Source organism: Megalobrama amblycephala, linkage group LG1, assembly GCF_018812025.1.
Source record: "Megalobrama amblycephala isolate DHTTF-2021 linkage group LG1, ASM1881202v1, whole genome shotgun sequence".
NCBI lineage: Eukaryota > Metazoa > Chordata > Actinopteri > Cypriniformes > Xenocyprididae > Megalobrama > Megalobrama amblycephala.
The window spans coordinates 60,478,619-60,498,721 of NC_063044.1; the positions used below are offsets into that span (position 1 = coordinate 60,478,619).

A 20,103-nucleotide genomic window follows, 5' to 3' on the forward strand; every position below is an offset into this window, starting at 1 on the left:
TTTTGTGATTTACAATAAAGTAAGTTACTTCTAAGTTTGTAATGAACACTGCTGTTAATTTCCAGTTGGTGGTTACCGCATGCAGCCAATTAGGAGTCAGTCTCAAATAGCTCTATGCATTAATGCCATTTGATTGAAAAATAAAATAAAATAACAGAACTATGAGTTCTACTTTTAAGTGCAAGTAGGCTATAGGTAGCCTACTGTACCAAAAAACTGGTTGCTCATGTTTAAAGTGCCCCTATTATGGATTTTCATGTAGTGTGTAACATAGCTGTAAGTGAATGAAAACATCCTGCAAAATTTTAAATCTGAAAGTGCACCGTATATAAAGTTATTGTCTCTCAAAAGTAAGAGTCGACTCTGAGTAAATTAAATGAGTCGTTTGTAAAAGGAATCCCAAGCCGTTTCGTTGTGACGTCACAGCAACACATTAGCATATTCCCCGCCCATTTATTGCTCGCCCACAGACGCCAGGGAAAATTTTACTGACGACTGCTTCTCAAACCTCGAGGAGATTAACACAGGATTCACAAAACACTTGGTCTTAAAATATGAATCAATGCCCAGTTTATTTGGACCAGCTTGCTCCTCTGAATCTCAACCTGTAAATATGATTAATAATTGATGTTTATATTTTCTAGCGATCATTCGTAGTTTTGTATGTTATGTTGTGTAACATACACCCTATAGTCTCCTGCTAACCAGCTAACTCACGTTTCTGTAGTTCTGCTATTCAGATGTGGGTCCAACAGCTATGACAAAAAAGTCTGTACACATCTGGCCTAAATGTTTATCTTATGTTAGAAGTTTTCAGCTTCGCTTGGCATTCTGATACAGTTCCCACATGTGCACCTACATAACGTAGAACAATGATTATCACGTCTTATAAATAATGCAAACTAAGGTGACACCTACCATAGAGAAATGTCCAACTCCAGTCGTGATTGCGAATCAGATGTTTCATCATTGGACTCAGGCTCAAATTGATACGGTAAAATCGATGCCATCTTTTCTGTCCATATATTAATGTCTTGGGAATTGATAGCTCTCATTTAGTTATTGCAATGGGCGTGCAGTGCGTGCAGTAAACCAATCACAAAGGATTGGGCCATCTGACCAATCAGAGCAGTGTAGGCTCACAGAAAGGAGGGTTTTAGAGGGACTGATTCTTTGAACTGCTTCTAACGAATCATTTACAAAACATAAAGAACTGAGGTGAAATTAAACGTATATTATGAGAAAACGAAAGTGTTTTTTGACCTTGTATGCATGTAAACCTGTTGTGGGAGACTCATAAAACAATATTAGGAACCTTAAAGGAATAATAGGGGCACTTTAATAGGTTAAATTGACAGTGTTACACCCTCGTACCTTGTTACATATTCCCCCACCACGACTCATTTTTGTTTTGTCTCTAAATGTCTTTCAGAAAATCAATGCCTGATCTTTCTTCTTGAATAATTACCACAGTGGACTATCAGATTCCATAATGGTGTTCATTGTTTTTAAAAGTAAGTATGTTTCTTTTCCTGTTTCCTGAATCATATTGCATATTTCAGTAGGTTACTGACTGCAAATTAAATGACATTTGATTAAGCGTTGGCTAAAATAATTCATAAACTATAAACAAAAAGATGTTTCTGTTTTCACAGAATAGAATAGTTAAATGGCGCCACCTTGTGTTTCTTACAGTAGGAAAAATGTCCTTGGTGGACATAAAACTCACCTCACTCACCTCATAATCAATTTAATGTTTACATGGCCCGCGTTTTCATACATATTCTGTATATTTGATATTTTATTTGTAACCCAATTTTGAAATGTTTGGCCTACTGCTGATTGGTCTGTGACTGGGCAGGAGTTTGAGTTTGACTGCAGCAGGTTGATTTGAGAGGATGAAGGACTTCTGAGAAAAGAGTGGAGAAAACTAATGACATGTTTTGTCATTTAATTTGGACTGTAAGTGTACACCCTGTAAAATTTAAGAAATATAACTTAACTATATGCTATATATATTGGCTTAGAGGATTGGCTTAGAGGTTCTTCCAGCCATGCGATATTCTACCTGTATCACAATGGGAATCATTTCACCATTTGAATCACTCAGCTTTCAGCGAGTGTCATGGCAGGAAAGAAAGTCCACCATATTTTTACAGATACTACTGATGTTGTTTAATGGAATGTAGTTTTTAGAAGGGTTTTTTTAGGTGAGAATGTAGTTATTTAGACCTTAAATATGAGACTTATATAAACATAGCGCATATTTCAATTTTTTTTTTTTTTTTTTTTTTTTTTGAATCATTTGGAGTAATTTCATTATACAGTTATGTTGAATTTACATAAAATATTAAGTATGTTCAACTTGACAAATGTAATGTTGTTTGAACTTCTAAAGTTTAGTTGGATTAACTTTATGAAAATAAGGTGAACTTTCTTTTTTAAGTTTTCAGTATAAACTCTAAAATATGTTTTTTGTTCACTCAACTTAACTTTTTGTGGTACTAATTTCCATGCAAGACTTATTTAAGTTTTAATTACTTTCAGCTTGACAATTTTAGTTATTTGAACTTACAGTTCAATAGTTTTCAATACCAAACAATTGAAATAAAATAATCATTTACAATTGACAAAGAACAATTTAAATAAAATAATTGTTTATTTGGTTTAATTAATAAAACAAGCCAAATTTTACTAAATGAACTTGAGCTGTGGTTTGAAGTTCAGTTTATTTTCATAAAGTTATTCCAACTAAACTTTATTAGTTCAAATAACTAAATGTATCAAGTTGAAAACACTTAAAATTTGAAGTAAAATACAACTTAACTGAGTCAATGTAAAAAGATAACTCAAAGTTAAGTTAAACAAACTTATTTTTACAGGGTATGAGTACATGATGTAAATGTTCAATCTTTGTTTAGGTTTTGAAGAAAGAAAGTGTTCGATTTTAACATGTTTCACTTTGTTCAGAGAGGCAGCAAAAGTTTGACTTGAATTAATTTCATAAACAGCAAAAAATACACAATCTGTTTGATAAGAGAACTCTCATGGCATTGTGTTTGAGTCAATATTATAACACCAGATATTTACAAAACTGTCTGAACAGACCTTGATCATTTGAAACTTAAGTGTCTAACAGTCAGTCCTAAATATCCTAAATAATGTCTTAACAGTCTTAAAAAAAAAAAAAAACATTAAACATTGTAATATTTGTCTTTGTTTTCATGCCAGGTGTCGTATGGTCACTGTTGATTATCCTCTGTAAATGTAAGTGCTTCAAACAATTTTCTGTTGAACCTGCGAACTGTATTACTTTTTTATACAATCGATTACATTAATTTCTCAGTATTTAGTCAATGTCAAAACTCTACACACTGTTGTCTATGTAAGTACACAGCTTAAGCCAGCCTCACACTACATGACTTTTGACTAGATTTTGCTGTCGCAGAGAGATTTCTAAGGTCTGTGACAAAACCCCTGGATCGTGGCCAAATAGCTTGTTGCGGTCACTGATTCTTGTCAAAAATTAGTATGTCAGCAACGTGACAAAAAAAAACAAAAAACAAAAAAACAAAAAAAAAAACAAGAAAGTAGCAAGAATGAAAAAAAACAAGAAAGTAACAAGAAATTTATTTCTGAAAAGAAATGTATTTCTGCCCAATTGTTCTTTATATTCCCATCTTATTTTCTGCACAGAGGACTTGGGCAGCAAGCATGAGCGGCTCTCTAATGTCTTACATGATTTTGTGTTACAGTTTGTGTACCTTATCGGCATTGTGATGTGTAGCATTAGCACTGCTAAGACAAGAAGATGACAGTCGACAAGAAAACTTGTGTAGTGTGAGCACCATGGCGATTCAAATAGTCTCATAGTTCTGTAGTGTGAATTTGCCCTGAACAGATCAATTAATATCACATCCGGATGCATGTTATAGGCTGGTGGGAGAAACTACAATGGATTGTGACTTTAATAAATAGCCAAAGAACAAATAAACTTTTGTAACATGCAAAAACACTACAAATTTAGAAAATATTTCATGCATTTTAAAGGATGAATACAATGTATCACAAAAATGAACAGTGTAGTCCATAGAGCCTGCAGTTTTGCTAACTGTCAAAAGAAAAGAAAATGTCTCAGTATTGATAAATGCATGCCAACTGTGTAAACTCAAATTTAATTAATTGTGCTTAACATGCTGGATATAAATTCACCTGGTATTTAGTATTCTGACTTTAATCACATCTTTATCATCCTCAGGTTTAATATCCACCACTGCCGCTGAATCAAGAGCAGCAGTTAGTCCAGTTTTGGACTGTGAGCTTTATCACGACACATACATCTGCATCGGTGCTCAATACCGCATGTACTGCAACACAAGAATGCATCGTTTCTACTACCAGAGATACCAAGACCAAAACCAATACCAGTGCTTGAGTAATGACTGTCTCTGTGTTGGTAATAATGACACCTGTGCATGCTACTATAATACTTCATCCTGCTTCTGTGAGATTTTCAGCAATAACAACACTATCCCTACAGCAGTTAGGCCAGTTTTGGACTGTGAGCTTAATAATAACACTTACATCTGCACTGGTGCTCGGTACCACATGTACTGCAACACGACAGTGCATTACTTTAGCTATTCAAAATATCTGTACCAAAACCAAAATCAGTACCAGTGCTGGAATAATAACTGTGACTGCCGTTTTAATAAGGACAGCTGTACATGCTACAGTAGTGTTTCATCCTCTTGCTTCTGTACAAATTACGGCTATAGCATCGCTCTCTCTTCAACACGTAGTCCAGTCACAGACCCTGACTGTAGGCTTTATAATGATACATACATCTGCGCTGGTACTCAATACAGCATGTACTGCAACACAAGAATGCATAATTTCTACTACTGGAGATATCAGAACCAAAACCAACATGAATACCAATGCTGGAATAATAACTGTGACTGCCGTGGAAATAAGGACACCTGTACATGCTATAGTAGCACTCTTTCTTCCTGCTTTTGTGAGAATTACAACAACAACATCACTATCCCTACAGCAGTTAGTCCAGTCACAGACCCTGACTGTGTGCTTTATAACGACACGTACATCTGCACCGGTGCTCAGTACCGCATGTACTGCAACACAAGAATGCATTATTTCTCCTCCCAGAGATATCAGTACCAAAACCAATACCAGTGTGTAAATAATAACTGTAACTGCTATGGTAATAAGGACACATGTACATGCTACAGTCACACTTTGTCCTCCTGCTTCTGTGAGACTTACGGCAATATCATTGCTCTCACTACAGCAGTTACTCCAGTCTATGACTGTGTCCTTTATAACGACACGTACATCTGCACTGGTGCTCAGTACCGCATGTACTGCAACACAGGAATGCATTATTTCTCCTACCGGAGATATCAGAACCAAAACCAATATGAATACCAATGCTGGAATAATAACTGTGACTGCCGTGGAAATAAGGACACCTGTACATGTTACAGTCGCACTTTGTCTTCCTGCTTCTGTGAGAATTACAATAACAACATCACCATCCCTACAGCAGTTACTCCAGTCTATGATTGTGTGCTTTATAACGACACATACATCTGCACTGGTGCTCAATACCGCATGTACTGCAACACAGGAATGCATCATTTCTCCTACTGGAGATATCAGAACCAAAACCAATATGAAAACCGATGCTGGAATAATAACTGTGACTGCCGTGGAAATAAGGACACCTGTACGTGTTACAGTCGCACTTTGTCTTCCTGCTTTTGTGAGACTTACGGCTATAGCATTGCTCTCATTACAGCAGTTCCTCCAGCTTATGGCTGTGTGCTTTATAATGATACATACATCTGCGCTGGTGCTCAATATCGCATGTACTGCAACACAACAATGCATTATTTCTCCTACAGGAGATATCAGAACCAAAACCAACATGAATACCAATGCTGGAATAATAACTGTGACTGCCGTGGAAATAAGGACACCTGTACATGTTACAGTCGCACTTTGTCTTCCTGCTTCTGTGAGAATTACAATAACAACAACACCATCCCTACAGCAGTTAGTCCAGTCTATGACTGTGTGCTTTATAACGACACGTACATCTGCACTGGTGCTCAGTACCGCATGTACTGCAACACAGGAATGCATCATTTCTCCTACTGGAGATATCAGAACCAAAACCAATATGAATACCGATGCTGGAATAATTGTGACTGCCGTGGAAATAAGGACACCTGTACATGTTACAGTCGCACTTTGTCTTCCTGCTTTTGTGAGACTTACGGCTATAGCATTGCTCTCATTACAGCAGTTCCTCCAGCTTATGGCTGTGTGCTTTATAATGATACATACATCTGTGCTGGTGCTCAATATCGCATGTACTGCAACACAAGAATGCATTATTTCTCCTACAGGAGATATCAGAACCAAAACCAACATGAATACCAATGCTGGAATAATTACTGTGACTGCCGTGGAAATAAGGACACCTGTACATGCTCTAGTAGCACTTTTTCTTCCTGCTTTTGTGAGAATTACAACAACAACATCACTATCCCTACAGCAGTTAGTCCAGTCACAGACCCTGACTGTGTGCTTTATAACGACACGTACATCTGCACTGGTGCTCAGTACCGCATGTACTGCAACACCAGAATGCATTATTTCTACTACCAGAGATATCAGTACCAAAACCAATACCAGTGTGTAAATAATAACTGTAACTGCTATGGTAATAAGGACACATGTACATGCTACAGTCACACTTTGTCCTCCTGCTTCTGTGAGACTTACGGCAATATCATTGCTCTCACTACAGCAGTTAGTCCAGTCTATGACTGTGTGCTTTATAACGACACATACATCTGCACTGGTGCTCAGTACCGCATGTACTGCAACACAGGAATGCATTATTTCTCCTACTGGAGATATCAGAACCAAAACCAATATGAATACCAATGCTGGAATAATAATTGTAACTGCATTGGTAATAAGGACACCTGTACATGTTACAGTCGCACTTTGTCTTCCTGCTTCTGTGAGAATTACAATAACAACATCACCATCCCTACAGCAGTTAGTCCGATCTATGATTGTGGGCTTTATAACGACACATACATCTGCACTGGTGCTCAATACCGCATGTACTGCAACACAGGAATGCATTATTTCTCCTACTGGAGATATCAGAACCAAAACCAATATGAATACCAATGCTGGAATAATAATTGTAACTGCATTGGTAATAAGGACACCTGTACATGTTACAGTCGCACTTTGTCTTCCTGCTTCTGTGAGAATTACAATAACAACATCACCATCCCTACAGCAGTTAGTCCGATCTATGATTGTGGGCTTTATAACGACACATACATCTGCACTGGTGCTCAATACCGCATGTACTGCAACACAAGAATGCATCATTTCTCCTACTGGAGATATCAGAACCAAAACCAATATGAAAACCGATGCTGGAATAATAATTGTGACTGCCGTGGAAATAAGGACACCTGTACATGTTACAGTCGCACTTTGTCTTCCTGCTTCTGTGAGAATTACAATAACAACATCACCATCCCTACAGCAGTTAGTCCGATCTATGATTGTGGGCTTTATAACGACACGTACATCTGCACTGGTGCTCAATACCGCATGTACTGCAACACAAGAATGCATCATTTCTCCTACTGGAGATATCAGAACCAAAACCAATATGAAAACCGATGCTGGAATAATAATTGTGACTGCCGTGGAAATAAGGACACCTGTACGTGTTACAGTCGCACTTTGTCTTCCTGCTTTTGTGAGACTTACGGCAATATCATTGCTCTCATTACAGCAGTTCCTCCAGCTTATGACTGTGTGCTTTATAATGATACATACATCTGCGCTGGTGCTCAATATCGCATGTACTGCAACACAACAATGCATTATTTCTCCTACAGGAGATATCAGAACCAAAACCAACATGAATACCGATGCTGGAATTATAACTGTAACTGTGTGGGTAATAATGACACCTGTACATGCTATAGTAGCACTTTTTCTTCCTGCTTTTGTGAGAATTACAACAACAACATCACTATCCCTACAGCAGTTAGTCCAGTCACAGACCCTGACTGTGTGCTTTATAACGACACGTACATCTGCACTGGTGCTCAGTACCGCATGTACTGCAACACAAGAATGCATGATTTCTACTACCAGAGATATCAGAACCAAAACCAATATGAATACCGATGCTGGAATAATTGTGACTGCCGTGGAAATAAGGACACCTGTACATGTTACAGTCGCACTTTGTCTTCCTGCTTTTGTGAGACTTACGGCTATAGCATTGCTCTCATTACAGCAGTTCCTCCAGCTTATGGCTGTGTGCTTTATAATGATACATACATCTGTGCTGGTGCTCAATATCGCATGTACTGCAACACAAGAATGCATTATTTCTCCTACAGGAGATATCAGAACCAAAACCAACATGAATACCGATGCTGGAATAATAACTGTGACTGCCGTGGAAATAAGGACACCTGTACATGCTCTAGTAACACTTTTTCTTCCTGCTTTTGTGAGAATTACAACAACAACATCACTATCCCTACAGCAGTTAGTCCAGTCACAGACCCTGACTGTGTGCTTTATAACGACACGTACATCTGCACCGGTGCTCAGTACCGCATGTACTGCAACACCAGAATGCATTATTTCTACTACCAGAGATATCAGTACCAAAACCAATACCAGTGTGTAAATAATAACTGTAACTGCTATGGTAATAAGGACACATGTACATGCTACAGTCACACTTTGTCCTCCTGCTTCTGTGAGACTTACGGCAATATCATTGCTCTCACTACAGCAGTTACTCCAGTCTATGACTGTGTGCCTTATAACGACACATACATCTGCACTGGTGCTCAGTACCGCATGTACTGCAACACAGGAATGCATTATTTCTCCTACTGGAGATATCAGAACCAAAACCAATATGAATACCAATGCTGGAATAATAATTGTAACTGCATTGGTAATAAGGACACCTGTACATGTTACAGTCGCACTTTGTCTTCCTGCTTCTGTGAGAATTACAATAACAACATCACCATCCCTACAGCAGTTAGTCCGATCTATGATTGTGGGCTTTATAACGACACATACATCTGCACTGGTGCTCAATACCGCATGTACTGCAACACAAGAATGCATCATTTCTCCTACTGGAGATATCAGAACCAAAACCAACATGAATACCGATGCTGGAATAATAACTGTGACTGCCGTGGAAATAAGGACACCTGTACGTGTTACAGTCGCACTTTGTCTTCCTGCTTTTGTGAGACTTACGGCTATAGCATTGCTCTCATTACAGCAGTTCCTCCAGCTTATGGCTGTGTGCTTTATAATGATACATACATCTGCGCTGGTGCTCAATATCGCATGTACTGCAACACAAGAATGCATTATTTCTCCTACAGGAGATATCAGAACCAAAACCAACATGAATACCGATGCTGGAATTATAACTGTAACTGTGTGGGTAATAATGACACCTGTACATGCTCTAGTAGCACTTTTTCTTCCTGCTTTTGTGAGAATTACAACAACAACATCACTATCCCTACAGCAGTTACTCCAGTCTATGACTGTGTCCTTTATAACGACACGTACATCTGCACTGGTGCTCAGTACCGCATGTACTGCAACACAAGAATGCATGATTTCTACTACCAGAGATATCAGTACCAAAACCAATACCAGTGTGTAAATAATAACTGTAACTGCTATGGTAATAAGGACACATGTACATGCTACAGTCACACTTTGTCCTCCTGCTTCTGTGAGACTTACGGCTATAGCATTGCTCTCATTACAGCAGTTCCTCCAGCTTATGAATGTGGGCTTAATAACGACACATACATCTGCACTGGTGCTCAGTACCGCATGTACTGCAACACAACAATGCATTATTTCTCCTACAGGAGATATCAGAACCAAAACCAACATGAATACCAATGCTGGAATAATAACTGTGACTGCCGTGGAAATAAGGACACCTGTACATGTTACAGTCGCACTTTGTCTTCCTGCTTCTGTGAGAATTACAATAACAACATCACCATCCCTACAGCAGTTAGTCCGATCTATGATTGTGGGCTTTATAACGACACGTACATCTGCACTGGTGCTCAGTACCGCATGTACTGCAACACAGGAATGCATCATTTCTCCTACTGGAGATATCAGAACCAAAACCAATATGAAAACCGATGCTGGAATAATAATTGTGACTGCCGTGGAAATAAGGACACCTGTACGTGTTACAGTCGCACTTTGTCTTCCTGCTTTTGTGAGACTTACGGCTACAGCATTGCTCTCATTACAGCAGTTCCTCCAGCTTATGAATGTGGGCTTAATAACGACACATACATCTGCACTGGGGCTCAATATCGCATGTACTGCAACACAAGAATGCATTATTTCTTCTACCGGAGATATCAGAACCAAAACCAACATGAATACCGATGCTGGAATAATTGTGACTGCCGTGGAAATAAGGACACCTGTACGTGTTACAGTCGCACTTTGTCTTCCTGCTTTTGTGAGAATTACAGTAACAACATTACCATCCCTACAGCAGTTACTCCAGCTTATGGCTGTGTGCTTTATAATGACACATACATCTGCACTGGTGCTCAGTACCGCATGTACTGCAACACCAGAATGCATGACTTCTCCTACTGGAGATATCAGAACCAGAACCTACACCAATATCAATGCTCGAACAATAACTGTAACTGCATTGGCAATGAGGACACATGTACATGCTACACTAGCACTTTGTCCTCCTGCTTCTGTGAGACTTACGGCAATATCATTGCTCTCATTACAGCAGTTACTCCAGCTTATGACTGTGTGCTTTATAACAAAACATACATCTGCACCGGTGCTCAGTACCGCATGTACTGCAACACAACAATGCATGATTTTAACTACTGGAGATATCAAAACCAAAACCAGTATGAATACCAATGCTGGAACAATAACTGTAACTGTGTTGGTAATAAGGACACCTGTACATGCTCTAGTATGACTTTGTCCTCCTGTTTCTGCGAGTATAACATCTCCACCCCAACCACCATCAGTCCAACTACTACAGGTGAGCATGTTTCTAGACTGAAATGTGGTGTTTGATTTACAATTTTCATGTTGTAATGATGAATTCCCTCATTACAGGTCTGGATAACATACTGCCGGATCAATGCAGGGTAAGCTAAGTTTTAAATTTACACAGATCACAGAGTCTTTCAGTTTTATTTATAAAGATCAATTGTGATTTCAGAGTCAGATCTCTGGAGGATGTCTTCAAAATCTTCTCGACAATATAGAGAACATTACAGATCAAGTGCTTCCTTTGACTGTAAGTTTTTAAGAGAGAAATCATAAAATAATAAAATATCTGTCATGTAGATAACAACATTCATCCACAAGTGTTTGTGCATCATAACCAATTAGGTTGTGACTACAGTTTTGGATGTGGCTCTTAACACGTCAAAGATTTCGGAGTCAGCTGACACAAAGGAACAAGTGACATTTGGAAATAGTGTAATAAAAGCCAGTGAGAAGCTCATATCTTCACTGGTGAAGCCAACAGACACAAGTGACAATGTCAGTTTTACTCTCGACTCCATAGGTAAGTGAAGACACAATTGTATCTAAAACTATTTCACAGTGATGTAGTTATTGAATGTGCTCTGAAGGGTTTGTGAATTCAATGAGTCAATAATTACAGCTGCAATATAAATTTTATTTATTTGTATATTTAGAAATCATTTTATTATTATTATTATTAAAGGGTTAGTTCACCCAAAAATGAAAATTCTGTCATTAATGACTCACCCTCATGTCGTTCCAAACCCGTAAGAACTCCGTTCATCTTCGGAACACAGTTTAAGATATTTTAGATTTAGTCCAAGAGCTTTCTGTCCCTCCATTAAAAATGTTTGTACGGTATACTGTCCATGTCCAGAAAGGTATCATCAAAGTAGTCCATGTGACATCAGTGGGTTAGTTAGAATTTGTTGAAGCATCGAAAATACATTTTGGTCCAAAAATAACAAAAAATACGACTTTATTCAGCATTGTATTCTCTTCCAGAATCCTTTCCATTGAATTGATTCCATTGAATTGATTCCATTGAATCCTTTCATCTGTCGGCGTTGGTAATGCACTTTTACGTTGCCGTGGTTGTTTTTGCCGATTAGGACATCCGCAACATTTTGAAGCATCGAAAATACATTTTGGTCCAAAAATAACAAAAACTACGACTTTATTCAGCATTGCATTCTCTTCCGGGTCTGTTGTCAATCCGCATTCACAACTCCGCTTCTTCTTCTTCTTCTTCTTTCTTGTTTTATGGCGGTTGCCATCCAGCTTATTGGTGCATTACCGCCCCCTTCTGCTCCGGAGTGTGGTTCATGACTCCGCAGTGTGGTTCATGACTCCGCAGTGATGCTGCTGACGTAAGACGCTGCTGACGTGTTATCCGGTGCGCCAGAGCTTCGTTTACAGTCTGAGGGAGATGCACGCTGTATTCAAGCTATTCTACATTGTTTGTATTTTGGTATTGCTATATTTTTTAAAATGGTGCGAAAGTGTGCATGTCGCGGATGTCCTAATCGCCAAAAACAACCACGGCGACGTAAAAGTGCATTACCAACGCCGACAGATGAAAGGATTCAATGGAAAGGATTCCGGAAGAGAATACAATGCTGAATAAATTTTGGACCAAAATGTATTTTCGATGCTTCAACAAAATCTAACTAACCCACTGATGTCACATGGACTAATTTGATGATGTTTTTATTACCTTTCTGGACATGGACAGTGCACCGTACATATATTTTCAATGGAGGGACAGAAAGCTCTTGGACTAAATCTAAAATATCTTAAACTGTGTTCCGAAGATGAACGGAGGTCTTACGGGTTTGGAACGACATGAGGGCAAGTCATTAATGACATATTTTTAATTTTTGGGTGAACTAACCCTTTAATGTGCAGAATCTGTCTTCATGCATTTCTTCTTCAGTTCAGATTCATTCACATTATTTTCTTTAGAGGTACAAGTCTTCATGATTGGACCCAAATTTTCTTCAGATCAAATCTCTCAGCTGGACACCAAAAATGCTTCTATGGACATTGATCTTGTTGGGATTGCAAAGAGTAACAACGGAACAGGTATGTAAACATATTTATTAAAAAAACTGACATACACCACGGTCTGTATTATGTACTAACATTTAAATTAATAATTTGATTCAATGTGCTTATTGTGTAAATATTCTTTTTTACATTCTACTTGCTTGTATTTACAGCTGTAATTAATCTTTGTAATTACATCAATAATTACACTGTTGACCTTCACTTACTCCTTAAACCACCCATAAACCTACCCATACCACCACACCTGTCCTTAAACTTATCCGTGTCCCACCACAATAGCAGCAAATGTGCAAAAGTGTTTTGCAATACAACATCAACACAATAACTACATTATACTAATTTTTTTATGTAACTACATAATAGTGAAGGACATCTAATATAAAGTGTGACCAACACCACAGTTACTGACAGAGAGCAGACCTATCCATTTCTGAAATGAACTGCTTTTCACTGAAGTTTATTGCCTCCTTTCACATCAAACACAATAGCAGTTTACAGTTTCTTGTCGCTCGTATTAACAGAGTATTTACACAGTGAATATGAGCCACAAAGCGCTGTGGTGTAGGCTACTGTAGATGTCTCATTTTTACACTGCAATCATACAGTAATAGATGCTGATAATGCAATATAAATGTGTATCAACACAATCTTTTATACTGGCATTTAAGAATTTGTACCGTTTAACTGATGTTACTACTCACCACATGCAGAATTTGTGGGTGGGACAGGTCCCCAACACTTTTTTTTATCATCTTTCGGCATGGAAGTACCTAATACAAATGAAACATCTAGTTGACTAGCAGAGTATTCATTTCATTCGTTTGTTAGATAAGAGGTGATGGTATGTGTTGTTTTTAAATCTGTTATCAGTGGCGGAAGGCAACAGTGCTCTCTTGGCGCTCATACTGTCTTCATATAGATGTGAATCTAATGCTTAATACCACTGCTCTCTATTTGTTCTGGTGAAATCACAAAAACAAAATGCACATCCCTGCACTTGATATACAATCACTGATGAATATCTTTGGTTTAAATGAGAAAAAAAAAACATTTCTAGTAATGTTTTCAGTGTAAACCCTCCTGTTCGAACCGCCTGCTCTAAGCTGGACTCGAACCCTGGTCTGCCGGCATGGGAGTCGGTCGCTCTAACAAGGAGGCTAAAGGCTGTAGTCTCTAGCATGCCTCTTGAGGTCAAGGGAGTCAGGTTTATACACACAGCTCTTACTGTCCTACTTCCGTTTCACTCACCCCCCTAAACCTCACTCCAATCCGGGTTTACATGCACATCTCCTATAACATTCTATAAAAATATTCTAAAAATGTTTAAATTAAATTATGTTCTTACATTATGTAACCAGTGGTGGAATGAATCAGCACAGGATACAAAAAAAATAATACTTTTTGGGGTTTATTTCTGACTTGGTATCAAAACAAATGGATTACAATAATCAAATATGGTACTGAAATACGGTAGAGGCTAATAGCCAAATGAAAACAAAACAGTACATTAGTGTAGCACTAAATTTCACAGTTATTTACATACACATTAAATAAAAATAAATCAATACAGTATTCAAAATGTTCAACAGTTCCAACCAAAAATTATATGTTTTAAGAAACACTTGAGAACTACTGTTTCCTTTTTAACATGCACATTCAATTTTAAACATCCACACATTTTAATTGGGAAACGCACTGGGCCTTGCACAAAGAAAACAAAATCAAATTACTATCCATTTCACATACCGCGTCTTTGCACGTGTCCCAAGCGTGATCAAACCCGATTCAGCTCACACATACAATCACAGACGTCCTTAAAAGACGATCTCGCATACTCTTTAAACAGGTCTATATGCCCAAACCACTTAGCTCTCGCAGAGTATTGCTGCTCCCTCTCTCCCATGAAATCAGCACATGCCCATTACACAAAGTAATGCCGCAAAGCAGCGTCGCAACATAACCTCTTAAAGGACCCGCAACCAATTTATGCCTCGCATCATATTTTGTTATAGTTATCCCACTTGGCTACATTCTCCCCTGCTAAATGTCATTGTCCTCGATGACTAATACATATTTCTTACTTCCTTTACAGCTTCCCGGAAGAACACACTGCCCAAACTTGTTAACACCTGAGAAAAGACTTCAGGACTAAGCGACACTGCATCACATACTGATCTCGGCTCATTAAAAGGGTTTGAGTGCAGACCAGCATTGGCCCTTTTTGTTCTCCTAGGCGTTGGTACAGGCCTTCTCAGTACTGGTTCTTCCACTTCTAGAGCAGGACGAGTGTCAGGGTCAATCTGCTCAAGCACATAATCTTTCTGTTCAGTGCTAGCTGGAATCAAGTTAGATTGATCTACCAGTGCTTCATCGTCCGCCACAGGATTTACGATTTGTGTTGTCTCCTGCAAGCTAGGGTAAGTAACTTCCTCAAGAACAACAAAATCAGGATCAGGATGTACTTCAACAGGCTCAGGTTCAGAAACTTCCTCTGGCTGTAATGTCTCAGGAGAATGGGTCTTCATCAATTCTGGCTCAGAAGCATAAGTAACGCAGGGCCGCAAGTCAGCTCTATGCAGTCTCCTTATAGGGCCACCTTCAAGGGGCTCAACGGTATGTGTGGTGCCCTGCACATCTATGACCCTGTATATGGTGGGACCCCATGAATCCTGTATTTTGTTCCTTCCCAAAGGTCGTGACGCAGATACACCTGCTGACCAACATTAATCACTGGACAGTACACTTTGTCATTCAAGGGGGCCAACCTCTCTGCGGCCTTGTGTTCAGCATACTCTCTTGCCTTTCTGTGAGCTTCTTTCAGTCTCTCCTGATGAATCACTAACCAGTCTTGTTTTCTGTCTACAGATTGCTCGTGACCTAGCAGGGCATCAATAGGAAGGTGTGGATTAACTCCAAAAAGTAAGTAGTATGGGGAGTATCCGGTGGTCGCATGTGGCGTGACATTGTACGCATAAACCAACTCGGCAAGGTGTTCTGGCCAGCGCTTTTTCTTTTCAGGGGGAAGTGTGCGTAGCAAATCATGGAGCGTTCGGTTAAAACGCTTGCACTGAGCATTACCCTGAGGCCGGTAGGGTGTCGTGCGGGTTTTTTTCACACCATACATTTTACACAGCTCAGCAATCACTTCGCTCTCAAAATTTCTTCCCTGATCCGAGTGCAACCTTTCAGGTACACCATATTTCAGGAACCATTCTCTCAACAAGAGTTTAGCGGTGGTATCAGCTTTTTGGTCTCGAGTTGGGAAGGCTTGGGTGAATTTCGTGAAGACGTCGGTCACGATTAACACATTTTCACGACCATCAGAAGAAGGTTCAAGCACAGTAAAATCAACTGCGACTACTTCAAGGGGTCTAGATGCTAGAAAAGGCTTCATTGGAGCATGTATCCTGGGCTGTGGCATCTTTGTTAAGATGCACCTCTGACACTTTTTGATCCATTGCTCCACATCATTGTACATACCCACCCAGAAGCATCGCGGTCTCAACAGGCTGAGGGAGCGCTCAATCCCCTGGTGTCCCATGTTTTCATGCACACTTTCAAGGACAGGTTCCTTTAAACACTCAGGTAAGAGCAACTGTTTACATTCACCTTGATGTTGATCATTCACAATGCGATAAAGCAATCCATCTTGCTCATGGATCCTTTTCCACTGCTTTATCAGTGATAAGGTGGACTTTGAAAGATTAAATCTTTCAGAGCGAGAGGGCTGTCTCCTGGATTCCCAGTAGGTTCTGAAAGAACTGATGGTAGGATCATTCTTCTGGAAATCTACCAGTTCTGCTACTTTGTAGCCCGGCAGGGTCTGTATACTCCCAAGATGGTTATTGCCTTTCTCTTCTCCGGATTCCAAGGCACGAATTTGTCTGACTCTGCAACAGCTTTCCCCAGCAATGACCAAGTCAGGCTCCAGAACTGTACCTTTGTTGACTACGTTACAGATAGCAACACAGTTGTCGTACTCATCAGGAATGGTATGCTCCTCTGCTGAAGGGTGTCTAGACAGAGCATCAGCAGCTGTATTGTGTCGGCCTGGGCGATATTTCACCTCAAAGTCAAAAACAGCTAGTTGGGCGACCCACCTTTGCTCAACTGCACCGAGCTTCGCTGTTTTAAGGTGGCACAGAGGGTTGTTATCGGTGATGACCACAAACTTGGAGCCCAGCAGATAACCACAAAACTTTTCAGAGACAGCCCATTTAAGAGCCAGCAGCTCCAGTTTCATGCTGCTGTAGTTTCGGTCATTCCTTTCTGCTTTCCGAAGTCTCCTACTAGCAAATGCAATGACTCTCTTACACCCGTCCTGCTGCTGGTATAGTATTGCTCCCAGGACTTCATAGCTCGCATCCGTCTCCAAGACGAACGGGAGAGTGAAATCTGCATAGCCTAGCACAGGAGCAGAGGTAAGTTTTTCTTTTAGGAGCTCGAATGCTGACTGGCACTCAGGTGACCACAATGCACTAAAATCCTTCCTAACACTGCCAAAATGTGAAATACACTGATTCACTAAATCATGAAGGGGCCCTGCAATCCTAGAAAAACCCTCTATAAACTTTCTGTTGTAGCTACAGAATCCTAAGAATGAACGCAGTTCCTTCACTGTGTTAGGGACCTTCCATTGCTTTACTGCCTTAATTTTCTCTGGATCAGTAGCAATACCTTGAGCTGAGATTCGATGACCTAAAAAGGTTACTTCTTGCTGCAGGAAGTGGCATTTTTCAGGCTTGACTTTAAGACCTGTCTCCTTTAGCCTCTTAAATACCATTTCCAATCTCTGCAGGTGTTCTGGAAAAGTGGCAGAGTATACTAGTATATCATCCAAATACACCAGCATGATATGAAATATTAGGTCACCCATTGTAGTCTGCATCAGGCGTTGGAACGTTGACGGCCCATTACACACCCCAAAGGGCATACGGGAGTACTCAAAGACCCTTAAGGGAGTTGTAAATGCAGTTTTATGCCTGTCACGCTCATGGACAGCAACCTGATGGTATCCACTCGCAAGGTCGATCGAAGAGAAGAATTTAGCCCCTTGAAGAGCATCAAAACTCTCATCAATCCTAGGTAAAGGGAATGCATCTCGCTGGGTCTTAGCATTGAGCTGTCTGTAATCGACACATAGCCTGAGGCTGCCATCAGTCTTCCTCACTAGTACAATAGGTGAAGCATAAGCACTGGTGCTTTCTTGGATCACCCCCTTCTTGAGAAGCTTACTGATATGTTCTCGAACTTCTCTGTACTGTGTGGGCGGGAACGCCTATAAGGCTGTGTCACTGGGACATTGTCAGTCACATGGATTTCATGTTTCATCTTATCGGTAAAACCAAGGTCTTCATCTTCGAGCACGAACACATCGGAATACTGCATTAACAAATCACTTAATGCTGCCTGCTGCTCAATGGTGCCACCAATATGAAGCTTACTGAGGAACTCTTTCATGTTGTTCTCCAATACCAGATTACTTTTGGCATTAACAGTGATCTCCTCCATATCAGCTGAAACACGCTGGAATTTCACCTCATAGGTCTCATTTAAGTTCATGCTCTCAACATGAGATAAAGTCCCGAGCCTGGTTCGAGCCCGTAACCAGATGCCTTCTGGAGAAAGGTTCACCAACTGCACACGGAACAACGGTGTCCCTGATGACACCAAGGAAGGAACACCAATGAGTCCACCCGGTAATGGTGTGTTCATGGGCTCAAACAGAAAATCAGATGACCCATCATGTAGCACATCTTTCACACATTTGGCCATGACCGTGGCAATTGAAGAAGCAGGTATGTGGACCAGGTCCTTTCCAGCTATTCGTACTGATGTTCTGTTCTCTTGGCTATGGGCACTGTGCAACTGTTGAAATGCTTCTCTCCAATCTGATTGCAATTTCCCGCCAAGCGTAGTATCAAACTCTGCATGAACCAGTTGTCTGCATCTGCTGATAACATTCATGCCAATTAACGCTGGTACAAGAGAGGAGCTCTGTGTGTCCCTGACTACAAGGAAGCCACATTCTGGAAGGACAATACCCAGGGTTCTGACCTCCAACTCCAGGTAACCAAGATAAGGTATGTCCAAACCATTGGCTGCAGTCAGTTTCAACCAGCCAGATGTTGAAAGTATATCCTCATCTTCACCGGACAGGTGTTCTCTGAAGAAACTCTCAGAAATAGTGCTGACTTGGCTCCCTGTATCCAGTAGACAAGCAACACTCACTCCATTAATACTGAGGTTAGCAACAGGACATTTTCCCACAGCACGCTCAAATAGCCTGTCACGGCTAGTATTCATGTTGGATGAGCCAATGGACTGCCCTCGAACCGGCTGGCTCACAGCAACCGAGGGTGGGCGTTTCCCGGTGGTGCAGTGGTAGTTGTATTCTCTGCAACAGTCTGTCTGTATTTCCTCACGCACCTCTTAGCGATGTGTCCTACACCATTGCACCAGAAACATACTGGTTGGCCATCTTCTGTAAACCTTGGTTGTGCCTTGGGTCTGTTTTGGGTTATAGGTTCTGACTTAATGCACTGTGCGGTGAGTTTCTCAACGGCTCTTGTAAGCTCCCCTATAGCCTTTCCTTGTTCTGATACAATTTTCAAAACTTCTTCCAGATTAACCGCTTTTGTTTCAGGTGCACCAACAGCAGCACACTGAGCTTCGGCTGTCTCAGAAACGATATTCCGACTGCTGACCACTTTTGCGACACAAGGCTTAGGATCTTCTAAAGACCACATGAGGGCTTCTTCACGCACTTCTATAAGTGTGGACTCTGGCTTGTCCCTAACAAGCTTACGAAGTTCCCTCCTGAGGCTGGCATCCCTAATGCCCTCAATGAATTGGTCCCGA

General features: G+C 40.2%; 1 protein-coding gene across 2 annotated transcripts in view; it reads left to right on the plus strand.

Moving 5' to 3' along the window:
- The first annotated feature begins 1,166 nt into the window (after positions 1–1,166).
- LOC125278075 overlaps positions 1,167–20,103 on the plus strand; it is a 41,717-nt gene continuing 22,780 nt past the window's right edge. For both annotated transcript variants that reach the window (XM_048206876.1, XM_048206867.1), the window contains exons 1-7: positions 1,167–1,514; positions 3,232–3,267; positions 4,259–11,179; positions 11,257–11,288; positions 11,363–11,440; positions 11,536–11,713; positions 13,138–13,257. In XM_048206876.1, coding sequence (XP_048062833.1) covers positions 1,493–1,514; positions 3,232–3,267; positions 4,259–11,179; positions 11,257–11,288; positions 11,363–11,440; positions 11,536–11,713; positions 13,138–13,257 — 7,387 coding nt within the window. In that variant the 5' untranslated portion in view covers positions 1,167–1,492. The remainder of the gene's footprint in view (positions 1,515–3,231; positions 3,268–4,258; positions 11,180–11,256; positions 11,289–11,362; positions 11,441–11,535; positions 11,714–13,137; positions 13,258–20,103) is intronic.